This window comes from Salarias fasciatus, chromosome 10 (assembly GCF_902148845.1).
Source record: "Salarias fasciatus chromosome 10, fSalaFa1.1, whole genome shotgun sequence".
Lineage (NCBI taxonomy): Eukaryota > Metazoa > Chordata > Actinopteri > Blenniiformes > Blenniidae > Salarias > Salarias fasciatus.
The window spans coordinates 19,239,457-19,254,757 of record NC_043754.1 but is presented as its reverse complement, the minus strand read 5'-3'; the positions used below and the strand labels follow the sequence as shown (position 1 = coordinate 19,254,757).

The 15,301-nt window shown below is 40.3% G+C and overlaps 1 protein-coding gene across 2 annotated transcripts in view; it reads left to right on the top strand.

The window, feature by feature from the left end:
* Window positions 1-15,301, top strand: part of capn5b (calpain 5b) — a 46,080-nt gene that overhangs the window by 14,520 nt on the left and 16,259 nt on the right. For both annotated transcript variants that reach the window (XM_030100207.1, XM_030100208.1), the window contains exon 3: window positions 10,543-10,674. In XM_030100207.1, the coding sequence (XP_029956067.1) occupies window positions 10,543-10,674 (132 nt within the window). The remainder of the gene's footprint in view (window positions 1-10,542; window positions 10,675-15,301) is intronic.

The following is a 15,301-nucleotide window of genomic DNA, read 5'->3' as shown; positions in this document are numbered from 1 at the left end:
CGCATTTCAAATCCAATTATTGCAAAGATGATTGGACTGTACTTCACTAAACCTCTGGTGAAGCTCATCCAATCAGACGAACAGGCGGTAGAAACTAACCAAGTTTCACTAGTACGATACACCTTTTTTTTGTTCCTGTTATCTCAAGAACGTCTGTGAATGCCTAAATCTGAAATATGAGTATATCCTGAAAATGTTTTGCACAATCTATGATCATCTGATTAAGATATTTTAAGTCGTTATTATTAAAGTCACTGTTTCTTGCACTGTGGGACAGCATGTGTGTAGTTTAATTTCTTTATCTGCGCGCTGCTGTGTTGCATTAACCCACTTTGTCCCGACTTACAAAATGTTGAGTGTGTACCAAGCAGTGATTAGCTTAAAACACTTGAGACTGACATTAAACCTAGTGGGTTTGATAAACTGGCTTGATTTGTTGATGATTAAACACAACTGGAGGTAAGTAAGCATTACTTAAAGTGTGTGAAAAAACCTCCAGCGTTGTTTTTAGATGTGTGTTTTAGATGGCATTAGCTACATAATTAAAGTGTAATTGTTTCTAATGGCTGCCGTTATTGTTCTTGGGCTGTTTTTGGCAGCTTCGGTCGCATTCACATTGTTGTCTGTACTGGTGCAGAGTCGAGTCAGATTTGTATCACACCCAGTCAACGATAAATCAAAGTCTGTTTTACACTTAGTGTAGCTCATAAGTTGGATGGACTGAGTTTAAATGCATCTTGAAGCAAATAATCTATGGTTGGAGTTGTTGTTTAGATTCGCCTTTGTTTTTTCCAGAGAAATTGAATTTGATTGAAGGCATGTTATGCAGGCTGTGTTGCACATCGATTTTTTTCTTCTTCACATATTAACTGAAAACTGCTGTGTGATCTGGATTTTATCTTGATACCTGACTTTTTACCTCTGACTGCACAAATCTATATTTAGGTCTGTGGGATCATTTGATCCTGAGCATGCACCCATAAACAGACTCTCCCTCCCCTGGCGAGCCGATGAAGGGGATTCTGCGTGGAAATATGTCACTTTATGTAGCCGAGCAGGAGCGCTGAGCTGTATTCGCACCTTAGAAAAATTCACACGAGCAGACCGTCTCTGCCAAAGAGTTTGATGATGTACAGTAGAACTAATCATCTATAATTTACCACGAACATCAGTAGTAGTGAGTCATTCCTCAGCTGCACTCCTCAGTCTCCTCGTGTAAGCCGGCGCTGTACGTATGTTTTGGTGGCGGATGATATCAGATGCAGGCCTCAGGATTTAGACACACACACACACACACACACACACTCGCCACACGCACTCACTCAGCAGGCTGTGGTTCTGGATGGTGTAACCTCCTTCTGCCTGTGTGCCGCTGCAGCGACAGCCAGCGTGCATTGCCATGGAAACTGGGTCACACAGATTATATGTTTTGGTCTGTGATGTCAGTCATGCAGAGTGAAAACTGGAGGAAGTCAGGAGGTGGAAAAGCAGGAGGAGCATCCTTTTCATTCTCAGCAGGACGTGATTTGCGTCGTCACTGACAGTGATTTATGTCAGAAGGCTGGGAATCCTAAACACACACATTTCAGGACGCCTTTTTTTTTTTTTTTTTTTTTTTTTGCTGTTGCTGGGTTAGATGGGAAATGCAAGGCAGGCAGTGACAGGAAGTAAATAAGTAAAAGCTGAACCTCATTTGCATTTGCACAGCCACTTTGCTATCAGCAAATTTCTCTCCACTTTTTTTGCATTATTTATTCTTAAGCACACGTACATGAATAATAATGTGGCCTTGTATTTGATTTTATATAAATTTTGTGAAATAGCAAAAATAAATGTTACAGTTGGATAGACGAGATTTTATAGATAGCAACATATGTGAGTAAATATGTCTAATTTTGAAGTTCAGGTTAGGTTTATAGCACGGTGCTTTGTTGTCAGCATTTGTGGTTTTATATTTGACAAATACAAAATATTATTCAAAGGTGATTAGAAAATAATGTGTACTTTTAAAGCTTTGACTTATAGCAAACAAGTTTGTGATAAAAACAGAGGACTGGTGCAATAATGGGTTCTTTCCAGTAGAATTGTTGCAATTAATGCACAGAATGGCGTAATTCACTTTTCTTAGCTGTTGGCATTCACTTTGGCTATTCTTAGCTATTCCTGCTTCCACTGATGGCAAGCTAATAAAATACGCTGAACTTTGTGTTTGAGCAGAGTAAAACTTAGTCTCTAAAGTAGAATTGTAGTGATTCAATTTTGTCTCAAAGGAAGGATGAAAGTTCTTGCTTTGCACTACTTACCTTTTACAACTTTTAGCAAACATCACAATGGGGTGAAATTTAGTGATCAAACTGGGATAGAATTTCTTTCCATGAATTTCCATCAGTTTGTAGACTTTCTCTTGTAACTGTCTAAATTTTTGTGTGTTTAATTCCATCCATCCATCTTCTACCGCTTATCCGGGACCGGGTCGCGGGGTCAGCAGTCTAAGTAGGGATGCCCAGACCTCCCTGTCCCCGGACTCTTCCTCCAGCTCATCTGGGAAGATCCCGAAGCGTTCCCAGGCGCGGTTAAGAGACATAGTCTCTCCAGAGTGTCCTAGGTCTTCCCCGGGGTCTCCTCCCGGTGGGACCCCAGGGAGGCGTCCAGGAGGCATCCTAAAGAGGTGCCCGAGCCACCTCAGCTGGCTCCTCTCGATGTGGGGGAGTAGCGGCTCTACTCCGAGCTCCTCACCCTGTCTCTAAGGGAGCGCCCAGCCACCCTACGGCGGAAACTCATTTCAGCCGCTTGTATCCGGGACTTTGTCCTTTCGGTCATGCCCCAAAGCCAACTGTTATGTTAAAGTTTATGTACAAACAGAAAGTTTCATGCTAAAACAGATTCCTCCCAGTAGAATTGCTTTAGATGGATTACACTTTCTCTTAAAAGACAGACTGTTTTTTGCATTTATTTCAAGAAGTTTTTAAATGTTACATGAACTCAACACGTTTTCCAATGAACCTTTTATTAATAATAATCAAGTGAAATTATATTAAACTTATTCTACAAAAACTTGAGAATCCCTTTCAAAAATGAGTTCTTACTGTACTGAGTAGATTTAATCTTGAGGGACCCAAACATAATCAGTTATGTTTTTAGTGCGTTGTACTCTAACTTTGCAGCCTCGCAGTGAAACACTTTGTGAAAGGTAAACTTTTAAGTCTGGGGTTGCTGAGTTCAAACTGACCAATCGTTTTGTTATTGTTCCCACATTTGTTCTGTCTTTTTTGAAAGCTCATTCCCTATGCATTATTTCATTCAGGGCAGAGCGCATGATAATGAGGTTAAACATCACACTACTTAGGGCCAGAGTGGCTTTGAGAGAATGAAATGTTCCGAACAATCAAAATTTAATGATGTTCCTGACAAAAGATCATTTATACTGTGTCACACTTAACATGCACATTCTCATTTCAGCAGGACTTTTCTTTTGCACAGTCCAGGTCAAACATTTCGGTGTTTTAAGTGCCCTAAATCTCAAAGGATTTTGACAAATTCACTGTTATTTGAAACATTTTTGCTCATTTCCTCTTTAAAAGAAATGGATGTGAATTTTTCATGAATCTCATTTGGTTACATTTGACCATAAATTAGTATGACATTTACATATTCTTCACAGTTTCCCTTGGTTTATTGCTCTGCCAGTGGGCTGCAGGGCCTAAACTGACCTCCAGTCATAATTATTTCTAAGAATTTCTGATCTTATTTAGTCTCAATTTGAGTTTGCATTACACTGAACGCTGTTACAGTCTGATGTCCTTGATTCAGAAACACAAGCATCAAGCCTTTTACGTTCACCTCCAGCATACAGAGGCAACAGTCAGCCCCCGGGCTGCATGTGGTCCCTGAACCAACTCCCCCGCTAAAATAATCACATTGTTGGTTTTATGTATTGTGAGCACACAAACATCATTTTAACCACTTCTGAACCTCATTTTAATTCTAACCATTCTGTATTTATGTGTTTCAAACATGCATCTTTTTTTTTTTTTTTTTTTTTTTTTTTTATGAAATCATCTCCTTATATTTCTGACATCATTTTATGGTAGATTTGTCCCAATTTGACCTTCTGGTAGTTAGAATTAAATTTCCGTGGGCGTTCTTTGTGGCCTTGGATCCCTCCCAGACTGCTCCGAACAAAGGTTATGGACCTCCTCTCCGTTGTCTGATTTGCTAAAAACATTATAGTGAAGCCAAACACCGGCAGGCACATCTGCTCTCAGCAACTTGTATGACCAGGAACCTTAAATATGAAAGCAGTTGGCAGTTCATTGGGTTTGCTTCAAACCCAATGAAGTGCCGCAGTGTGGTTTTTCAAAGTCACTTTTGTCATTATATCAACATGCACAATACATATTGAATGATTTGCACACGTTTTTTGCACTTGTGGGCAGTCAGTGATCCGTCCGATCCCTCCATGGTGAACGAAAGCAAACAATCATGATGCAGTTCCCAGCAGATCATTGCCATGTAAGCACACTAATGCACCTAAAGCCCTCATTTGAATACTCGTGATTTGGTGTTACTCATGGTGTTATTCTGAGTAAATCACCTTCAATATGTGCACAAATAAGGTGCAATTTATTTGTGTAAGCGTGTGATTTAGCACACCGTGTGCAGGGTCTCAGTACATGAGGTCTATTTCTTTAGTATATAGCCATGAACAATCTGACATTCAAATATTCACCAAGTGTGGAAGATTTTTTTAAAATGTATTTATTGTTTAAGGCCAGGTTGGAAATCTCTGCTCTAGTAATCCATAATCCGAAAACCATCCATGTGAGGTTGATTTGTAGCTCTACACAACTGCATGAGTGTGTATGTGCAGCCGACCTGCGTGCACCCTGTCACACACTGGCTCCCTGACTCAGGTCTACCCTGATTTCCATCATCCTAACTCAGATAAAACAGATCTGGAGGATGGAAGCATGGCTGGACGGGTGTCCCGAGGCTCACTGCAGGTTGTTCTTCAATGCCTACAAAGGTAGTGCTGTTTGAGCTCTGCACCGTCAGTAATGATGTGCAGTGCTGCATTTTTCTGTAAATATCTAAATATAGTCATAAATTTCAGTGTCCCTAACAACATCAAAAGCCTCAGGAAAAAAAAGTGGGTTTCTTTAAAAGCCTGTCGGCTGCAGCTTGATGTGCAGCAGCAAGTAGACACCATTAAAAAAACACAATCATCCACACTGGTAAATCACCACCACGGATGTTCTCCGGCATCCTGAGGGACTTCATCTTTATCTCATCCAATTTCCGAATCTACAGTGTCCAGGAAAGACACAACCGTGATATTTTAAGAGAAAAATATTCTTTTTCACATGATTAAACCCCAAACTGACGTTCAGGAAAGCAAAAAAGTCGAGGTAACAGCCAGATTTAGACCTGAAGGTGTGTTAGATTTTTTGTTCTTTTTGCCTTGCTTTGAGTTCAAGCTGTAGTTCCTTATTTCCTTTTTATGGCATTTCCTTTAATTTATTTGGCTGTGTCAACATTTATTGATTTAATCTGTGAATGAGGCAGTCAGTTGCTAATTGAAGGACAGTTTGTAAAAATACTGTCATTGAATATAAGAGAATATCCTCCCATCATTCAGCATCATCTTTCTATCAGTCTGTTTTTAATTACATTTGCAGTTCTTTGTGTTTTTTCACCGATTCCCTCTTAACATGGGTCACCACAGGAAATTATTTCACCTTTTAACAGCCAGTGTTATTTCCTCACTCTCAATATCAAGACTTAACCAATTGTGTGGTGTCATTAAAAGAAGGCAAATTGAATTTGTAAACACTACAAAAGCTGGAGCTCTTGGTATTTTCAAAAAAACAAAACAAAACAAAACAAAACACAGCTACAGTGACTCACTACTGCCACCCAATACACAAATACTGGTTATTAAATGCGTTTATGTTACTTTTACAGAAATTCAAGGAAACCTTAAAGTAGGAATATTGATCATTTCACAACAAAATAAACCATGAACAACCCTGACCCATTCATCCCCAAATTGAGCAATTTTTGAGTCCATCAAAGTAAAAAAAAAAAAATAAAAAAAAATTGGATGATATTTTTGATCATTTACTCCTGTTCTCTCTAGCCTGTGCATGAAAAGAAGACATATTGCAAGAAAATCTAAAATTTGTGATATATTTTGGATTTGTAGCTCTGATTTCCGACTTGAATCTCCTTGGTGTTTGGACCTGTGGCTGGTTGTGTGTTTGTATGTGTGGCTGACAGTTGTCCTCGCTAACTTGATGAATGGTGCTGAGCGGGGGGCTATGAAGCTGGTTGAAAGGTTCTCAGTAGCAGGGTAAATGATTAGTCTGTGCTCAGCCACAATATTCACATTACTTCAGTGTCTGCGGGGCCCGGCGCTGATCGATACTCTATTACTCTTCCACCTGAGCCAATCCCTGGACGGCAGGCCACCACTGGGAGCCCCCGCCGCTGCTCAGACCCCACCAATCAATGCAGCTGCGGCTGAGGAGAAGGAACGTGATTAGATATCTTAACTCAGACAAAGTCCCACTGAGCGACATCTAAACACTGCCTCACGCTGGCGTGCCCGCTTGCTCGCGCCGATGCATGTTTCGGATGGTCAGTGTGGGGAAAGATGAGCCTGCTGCCGCTGGCGGAAGGGGGACCGGTCTCTGGGGAGCACTGCAGTGGCCTCGGCTTCTGATTGAAAGTTTGCTTTTGCAGCACTGAGCATTGCCGAGTCAGCAAATGGCTGACCTTGGTGGCGTCCCTGGTGTGTGTGTGTGTGTGTGTGTGTGTGTGTGTGTGCGTAGGCCATCCTGTGTGTGTGTATAGGCTATGATCTTCCATCTCATGCACATGACTGGTAAAGGCCAATACATGCACTGATGGTCCTAATTTAGTTGAGCGGGCTTTAGCTATCACAGGGCGAACTCGTATATATTGGAAAACTCCTCCGTCTCTGGTTCTCCTCAGATGCAGCGTTTGGCTCGTGGAAAAGAAACCAGAGCCCTCAGAGCCAAAACAATGTGCAGACTTTACGCCGAAGTGCCGCAGCTCCAGCCAGCACGTTCAACCAGTTTGAATTTATCGATCACAACTAATAAAATCTGTCCAAAAAAGCAGATATTTATTTCTCGAGCATCTATTTTTAGAAGGTGTCAATTAAGTGTCTTATGCAGGATGTCAATGTATAGATCCAAAACTTAAAATGAAAAAGCATTTTTTTTTATAACATCTATTTATTGTCAATTTAATACATTGATCCATCTTCTGTATGATGTGCAACTGGGGGAAATGGCCAACACACACTGTTTGATGGTGCAGAGAAGCACTTGTGATTTGTAAGATTTTGTTGTTTGTTAATTTTTTTTATACAAATTCACAATGACCAAAACCAAATACTGCTTTAAATATTTCAATTCAATAAGAATTAAATATAGCAGTGTTGCTGTTTGAATATAGTGAAAGTTGATTTTTCCCAGATATTTGTCATTTTTGCAGACGCACCTATAACGATGTATAAAGAACTTCATATTATTGTATTGATTTTTCAGGTGGACTTCCAGTCAGTGATTCAGACTTTGTTAAATGGGCTCCTGTAATTCTTTACTGGTGTCGTGAAGTTCTTGCTTCGGAAAGAAAAAACACGAAAGTAATCAAAACGGTTGTTTAATAGTAGGAATAATCTTTGTGTAAAAATTAGCAGAACATAAAAAAACATAAATTATGAATCATTCCTTTGATTGAGCTTCAGGTCACAGCGCGTAGAGAAGACGGAGCGCCTCGTATCAAAATACCATTATCCTGCCTTAGAAATGACGATAACTGAAGGCTGCTGCCTTTTCTTTGCCTTTTCCTGTCTGCTGACAAGGTTCTTACATTTTGAGTGCCGTTCTCCCTCACAGCAATTCATGTAAATTTCATTGAAAACCAGCCTGGGTGTCTAATTGAGGTGATATTTTATTTATTTTCATGCACGTTTTAAGTATCTTAACAGTAATTTAACCTGGTAAATTACAGAGAGACTGGAAATGTAAAATTGTCAGCTCCTGAAACCCCACAGATCGGCCGTTTATGGTTTCATTAAGAGGAACGACTGAATAATTGAGCTTTTTCTCTTTAAATTGGAGTTGTCGGTTTCAACGCAAATTTCAAATAACCAGTGATTTTTAGAGCAAGTAACTGAATGTAGGGATGTTTTTTTAAAAGTCTTTTAAAATCAAGATTGCAAGAATAACCTGATATATTACACATTTAAAGCCTTTCACGTCCGAGTGTTCAAAGGTTCTGAGGTTGAACGTCCCAATAAAAGGCCCAGTTTCCCTCCTGTGTGTTGATACCATGAGTAAATGCCCACACGGTATGGCTCCTCTTTTACTTTTCTAACCCTAGTTGAGTGGTACGAGTGTGTAAAGATAAAGAGCTGCTAAGCGATGCTGCGCTGTTCCGTTGTCTGTTGAGTAATGGCGGATGTGCCCATCGACCCGCCGGGCCCATAAAGCAGAGAGCAGAAAACAGACAGAGCGTTCACACCCAGATCACTGCGAGCGGAGCTCTGCAGGATGCAGTAAAATATTAAGTTGTCCAGAGTGTTTTTATTCTGGTCCGTTGTTAACCTCTGAGAGTCTCTGAGAAGATGGATGCGATGCAGTTAGTTATCCTACCTCCTACTGTAAAATCAATGTGACACCAGGCTGAGAATATAAAGTATGTGTGCGTGGTCTGATATATGTAACTAATAAAGCAATGAGTCGTGATTTAGAAATTGTTTCTTATAGCTTTACTTTTGTGCTGAATGTGCAAGTCGCTTGTTGAGAATAAGTGATTTGAACTTGAGAGTTGTTACAGTTTGTGTCGCTGGATGTCATATCCAAGGTATCCAAGGAAAGTTACAACAGAAAGTTGTAAAACAAATGCAAAAGCCGCAGCCCACGTACAAAAGCTGCAATATATTGTAAATGTAATCATAAAAGCACAATCTGCAGAAGCCAGAACAAAAGTGCACGAGTCACTTTTCATGTGCAAAAACCACAACAAGAACACAACACCCTCACATACTCCTAATGGATGCAAGTCTGTGATGCTATCATGAACTGCAGCACTACCAAGAGCGCTTCATTTACCTCATGTTTGGATTAAACGTCCTTTAGATTGGAGTGTCGATTTTCATTTCCCATGTCAACAAACTGGATTTTACTTAAAGATCGGTCATTGTTTTTACATTTAGGGTTTATTTAGCACATTTTCCCCTCATTTATAACACAACTACGTTGCAGTAGGCCCATTGTGTGCAGACAAAAGACTGAAGGACAGTGTGTCTCTCTGGAAGTGGCCGCTGTCGGTTTGCAGCCAGAAGTAATCATCCCGTGCATTATCACAGGAATCACAGGACATCTCATTTTGTATTTGTGTGTTCGTGTGTGTGTGTGTGTGTGTGTGTGTGTGTGTGTGTGTGTGTGTGTGTGTGTGTGTGTGTGTTTCACACGTGTGCAGGCCGGTGGGTGTGAGAGTGTGGTGTCTGTGCGAGAGAGAGAAAAACAGATCAGCTCGTTGAACTCGCCGTTCGCAGTAATGGAGGTCTGTCCGTCCACGCCGTGGCAGAAAATGCGCCTCGACTCAGCACACTCTGGAAATGTGTTTTCACAAATGCACTTGGCGCGCCCACTCCCGAGCAGAGGTTCATGAATGTGATACGTGGGTGCTCGAGGACAGATGGTCTCCCCCTGAGTCATGAAGTGGCCCAAGTAACCCATTTGTGACTTGTGTAGTAAACTTATAAGAATATGTAACATTTTGACAGTCCCGAGAAAAGGGTACAGAATACAGATATCGGCTCAAACTGGAACTTGTTTTTGTGCAGGTGATTCTGTTCAGACTCTACTGATGTCTCATGCAAAAATTAGACAGTCACAGAATGAACACAGAAAAAAAAAGTTAAGTTTGTTTCTTTTGTAAGACAGGCTTTCTGGGACTGGTAAGATAGGAACACAATGCACAACACCTCTTCTTTTCACTTCTCATAAAAACACAACAGTGAATGTATGTCAGTTTCCATGCTCAGCATGTTAAGTAAGTCATACTTATATTTTACTGTGAAAGACGCATCGGACAGTGGGAGTTTTAAATGGAATATAAAAAATATTTTAAACTCTATGTTTGATGCTAAAATGGTCAAATGTGTGTAACGTTTATTCAGTTTCACACTTTGTTTTCTTTAAAATATGCACAGAAATGACTTCAGTGAGTTCCCTATAATCAATTAAGAATAGGCTACACACCTAAATGGATCAGTGCTGTTTGAGTTGCCTTATTGATCCCATTGAGGTAATTATTCCTCTGTATTTGACCCATCATGTTGATTTATCCATCCACCTGCCCCAAATCCACAGGCCCAAGATCCACGTTCTTGCCTGGAGTTCAACCTTCATTACTCAGATTAATGAATTATTAGAGTGATTAAATGTAAAAGCCCGCTGTCTGTCTTCAGTAACCGTTTTTTTCTTCCGTCTCTGTGTGTAGGAGCTGTGTGAGGATCCTCACCTGTTTGTCGATGGCATCAGTGCACACGATCTGCACCAGGGGCAGCTGGGTAACTGCTGGTTCGTGGCGGCATGCTCCAGCCTCGCCTCCAGAGAGTCTTTGTGGCAGAAAGTAAGTAGTTCTTTTCATTTGTGTTTTTGAGTATGCCGATTTTTAAGATTCACTGACGTGAATGTGAACTGAACAATAAATCTCTTCCAGTCATGTTACCTTTTCTACATGAGCAATTTTACAAAGTTTTTTTTTTTTTTTTTTTTTTTTTTTTTTTTTTTTACATTTCTTGATTTCTTAAAATTCAAATATGCATTTATTTAGGTGTAATATTTCTTTTCAAATATCTGCAATTACGCCAGCACATGCAAACTCCACAAACCTGGACTCCAACTGGGGTCATTATCACTGTGAGGCGAGAGTGCACAAGCATGGTCTTCTTGATTTCACCTACTTCCTCTTTCAAAATAATGCGACAAGAGGCAGATGTCCAGTTCAAACCCTACATGTGGAAAAGGAAAAAGGTTTCAAGTCCTTGTTGACTGATTAAAACAAGCACATCATCCTCTCACTAACGCCCCCTGCTGCTGTTTCAGAGAGCCCAGTCGGCTGAATGGTCTCTAGAAGAAATCATTTCCAGCTGTGCTGAATACGTACATACTCGCCAAAAATAACAATTAAAAAAAAAAAAAAAAAAAACAACTAAAAAGTTTGGATCAGGGTCAGCAAAGCAATGACGACCTAATTGGGAGATAATTGAAGATGAAGGGATCTCTGCACAAAAATAGGAATAATACGTTTTGGAAACAGGACGCTGCAGGCGCGCAATTGTAATTATTCCGTATTTTGAGTTTAAGTGTCCATTAGGAGCCATCATGATGAGGAGTAAACACCAAAGTGCTCATTAGGAGAGCGCTGCACCTCCTGCTCTCAGCAGGCTCCCTCAGCCAGTGGAAGTCTGATTGGTGGAGACTAATGTTGAGTCTCTGAGGACCACTGAGGAGGCACTAAGACTGCATCAAATCCTGGGAATGTGTTTTTAATAGTGTTTTTTTTTTTTTTTTTTAAATTACTGTTATTTTACATGGATAACCAGAAAGAGAGGGTCTCCTCTTGCAATGTGTGCAGGCATAGCGGATAAGGTAGAGCCGTGGTTCTCAACCCGTTTTCTCTTTAGCCCAGCGGACTGTGAACAAGCCTGCCGATAGGTTCGTCAATCTATCATTTAGTAAATTGAAGCTGCTGTACACACCTTCTGTGCACAACATACTAACCCAGGAGCCGATTTCACACTGAAACTGACCCCCTAAACTCGTATTTTAAATCACATGCAAAGAGCAGCATTCCCTCCCTATCCTCCTTCAGCACAACTCCTGATCTCCTCACGTTGTGATCACCTTGCTTCGTCTTCCATCTGGCACTACCGTCTCTGATGGTGACTCTAACCTGCCGACAGATTTCCTCTTCCACTCGGATTACCAGGAGCTCCCTCATGTCCAGTATGGATCTACTATATAGCATCTGGAAGCTGATTTATCGTGGAAAGTCACACACACTATCCATTTAGCCCATTTGCCTTCATGAATATGGAATTTCATGTTCCCCAGAGCCTGTAAAATACAATATGGTAGGAGTTTAGCTAATAGATGAATGTACAATGCAGAATGTGATTTTTACTACCTCTGTGTGGCAATTGCTACTGTGGTGTTTTTATTGCCTCTGTTTTTACCATGTTTAAAAAGCACATGCAAATCAGTTTGTGAAATAAAAATGCTATTTTGAACATGCAACGACAGCCTTTTCAGTATTTGAAGTTAGTGTGCAGTGTGGATTTCAGTGCTTTAGTAGGAAGATGCAACAGTGTTTTACTCAGTTTCACTCATCGCATCTGCTGAGTGGACAGTCAATTAGAGACTCTTAAGTTGTTCCTGAAAAGTTCCATTATCTGCCCTCACTTCTCCAGATTGTGCAATAAAAATGCAGTTTAAACTCATGTAAGATGTGAGTAAAGCTTGCGCAATCCAGATTGGCAACTCAGATACGCGCTTGTCAGCCTGCTCCAACCTAAAACCTGCAACGTTATTCCAATAAAAGAAATCACTGTGTTTGAGCCGTGCTTCAGCTGGTGTGGAGTTTCAGCTGTCAGGATTATTCTCAAATGTTCTCTGGCATCCATTTTGACAGAGGAAACAAAGTGATTACTGAGGTTTAATGGGATTTGAAAGAAGATGCCTCGGCCTGTTGCAGCGAGGCGTCGAGTTGTGGCAGACGGCTCAGAGAGCCCGTTTTCATATGGCCCCGCTTACATAGTGTTCCTCCCTCTATTTGCTCCAGATTTGTTTGATTCCACCCTCGTTCTCTCATGATCATCCATCTGTGTTGAATGGAGTGTGTGATGCTTCTTTCTCATTTCATTACATCGTCTTTTATTGCATCCAATGTGTATTTAGAATTTTTTTATGGTTTGTTCATACCGGCATTTCAGTGTGAAAATATGACAGATTTCACACTTTCACAACGTGAAAAAAGACTTGCTTCATTGTCATACCTTCGCTGGGCTGAAGTTCTTTTACTTGTGGGATTATTATTTTTATCATCATGGATGTATGACACAACAAATAACAGATATTTATCTTTATTAGTTCTGATGAAAGAGCTGTTAGCTTTAGTGTAGTTGTCCTTATAGGATGCTAAACCTTGTGTTTTTAGAAGCTGCGTTGATTCCCTTGAGGTGCAAAGAACGGCAGAAGAACACGGTGTGACGTGGAGCATCCTTCATGTTCAAAGTGGGTTCTGGGACAACTCCATGTCCTAGACGTGAGGGGGAGTTTGACACATGGCAAAACAGCGTTGAGCTTATTTTTTGCTGGATACAACCCCGTGAGGATGAAGCCAGTTGAAGTGGTATCCATGGCTGCCTTCAGCATTCTTGAATCTCTGGTCGACTGTAAGAATGCCATCAGTCTTGGAAAGTTCACGGCAGTGGTTATTGCCGGCCTCTTTATTCTTGCAGCAGTGCTCATACTGTTGATATCTCTCGTGTTCATAAGGAGAAAAAAAAAACAAACTTTTACTCAGATAGTTGGGGTGAATGACTGCATCGGCTTGGCTGTCACTGAGTCTCTGTACGACCAAGTTGAAATACAACATGACCAAAGGAGTCCTCATGTCCACTCATGGCAAGAAGACCCTCTTTCAGGTGAAACTTTAAGAAAAACTATAAACTTCCATAAACTCTTCTATAGTTAGGAAGCTAGCTAACATTTATTTAATGTTTAACATTTGTCTCCACGTTTGTGCTTGTTGGCGGTTCATCTTTTACTATTTTCTTGCTGCTGTTTCATTGTATCTGTTTCTTTCATACAGGCAGATTTAAAGAATTTCCCTTTATTCCCAAAGGGAAAGGGAATTAATAATTCTATTCTATTCTATTCTATTCTATTCTATTCTATTCTATTCTATTCTATTCTATTCTATAATATCTTTCCCCAGCTAACTGATGCAACTTTATCAAAGTAACTTGAATCAGTCGTGAGACTCGCCCACACAGTGTTGGCTGCACCACAGCAATGCTAAAATAATGGAGATACGTGCAGATTAAAAACACAAGCCAAAAGGAGAAGTTTTGTAAGCTCTACTCATCTTACTAACTTCTTAGTCTTTATTTGCAGTAGGCTATCTGACAAAGTAACTCCACCATCTTTTATCTGCTACATTCACAACCAGTGCCTGGAATCAAATAACATTTTTCATTAAAGATTGAGAGTGACTGATGATATAATGTGTCAAAGCACACAGCAAGAAAAAGCTTAAAATATAGAAATAAAGAAAACTTACTGTTAAACTATTTCATTTCAACATTTTTAAATTTTTGTTTCCAAAATCGTGTGGTGCAAAAATTCTGTTTTTTTTTTTTTGTCTTTTTCCTCTGCTGTTTCCGCGTTGTTACCCACAGATGCATATCACACATGAGAGCCAGCATCTTATGACCGTCCTTCATTCTTCTTGTGTTTGTGTGTGTGCGTGTGTGTCACACTGACATTGTGCTACTTTAGAGTGGAAACATGGGCATAAATCACAGTTTCTAATTTTGTCTGACTTTCACTTTTTTCCCTTTTTTTCTGCATTGAATCCTAAAGATGCATGAAATAAAGGCTTTGTAACTTCTATCCATCTTGCTAAGTAGCTTTCGACCATCTTACCTCGCTTTCATCGCGCTGTCTGCCTTTGTGAGGCAGGAAGGTTGATGTGGTTAAAACAGCCTTTTCACTGGGATGATTGTCTTTTCAGAGTCTCATTAGCCACTAGCTTCATTTCTTATGAAAGCAAAACAAGTAATGCTCCCCCGAGTCTCAAAGGAAATCCTTTTCCCCACTGAACCGTGTGCTGGTACTTCAAAACATTTTTATATCGCTCTCAGACAAGCTAACTTCCACAAAAAAGGCTCAGACTGCATTGTGTTAGCCTTAGAGATATTCTTTTTTTTTAATCTGGCTTCTCTTACAACCCAAATCTGTAAAATAACTCTTGATCATGTGGTGGCTGTGCAAGTGTGAGTCAGAGGACAACTAATCGGGACACAAATGCAGATTTGTATTCATGCATTAGAGACTGAGGGTGAGATCGACTTAATTAAGAATCCAGAAAATGTGCAGAGGTAAATTTTATTAAACAGGGAATACAGAGATTGAGCCTTAAATAGTTTATACCTCTTCGTACCAATAAGGAACAAGTGCGATTTCTCCCA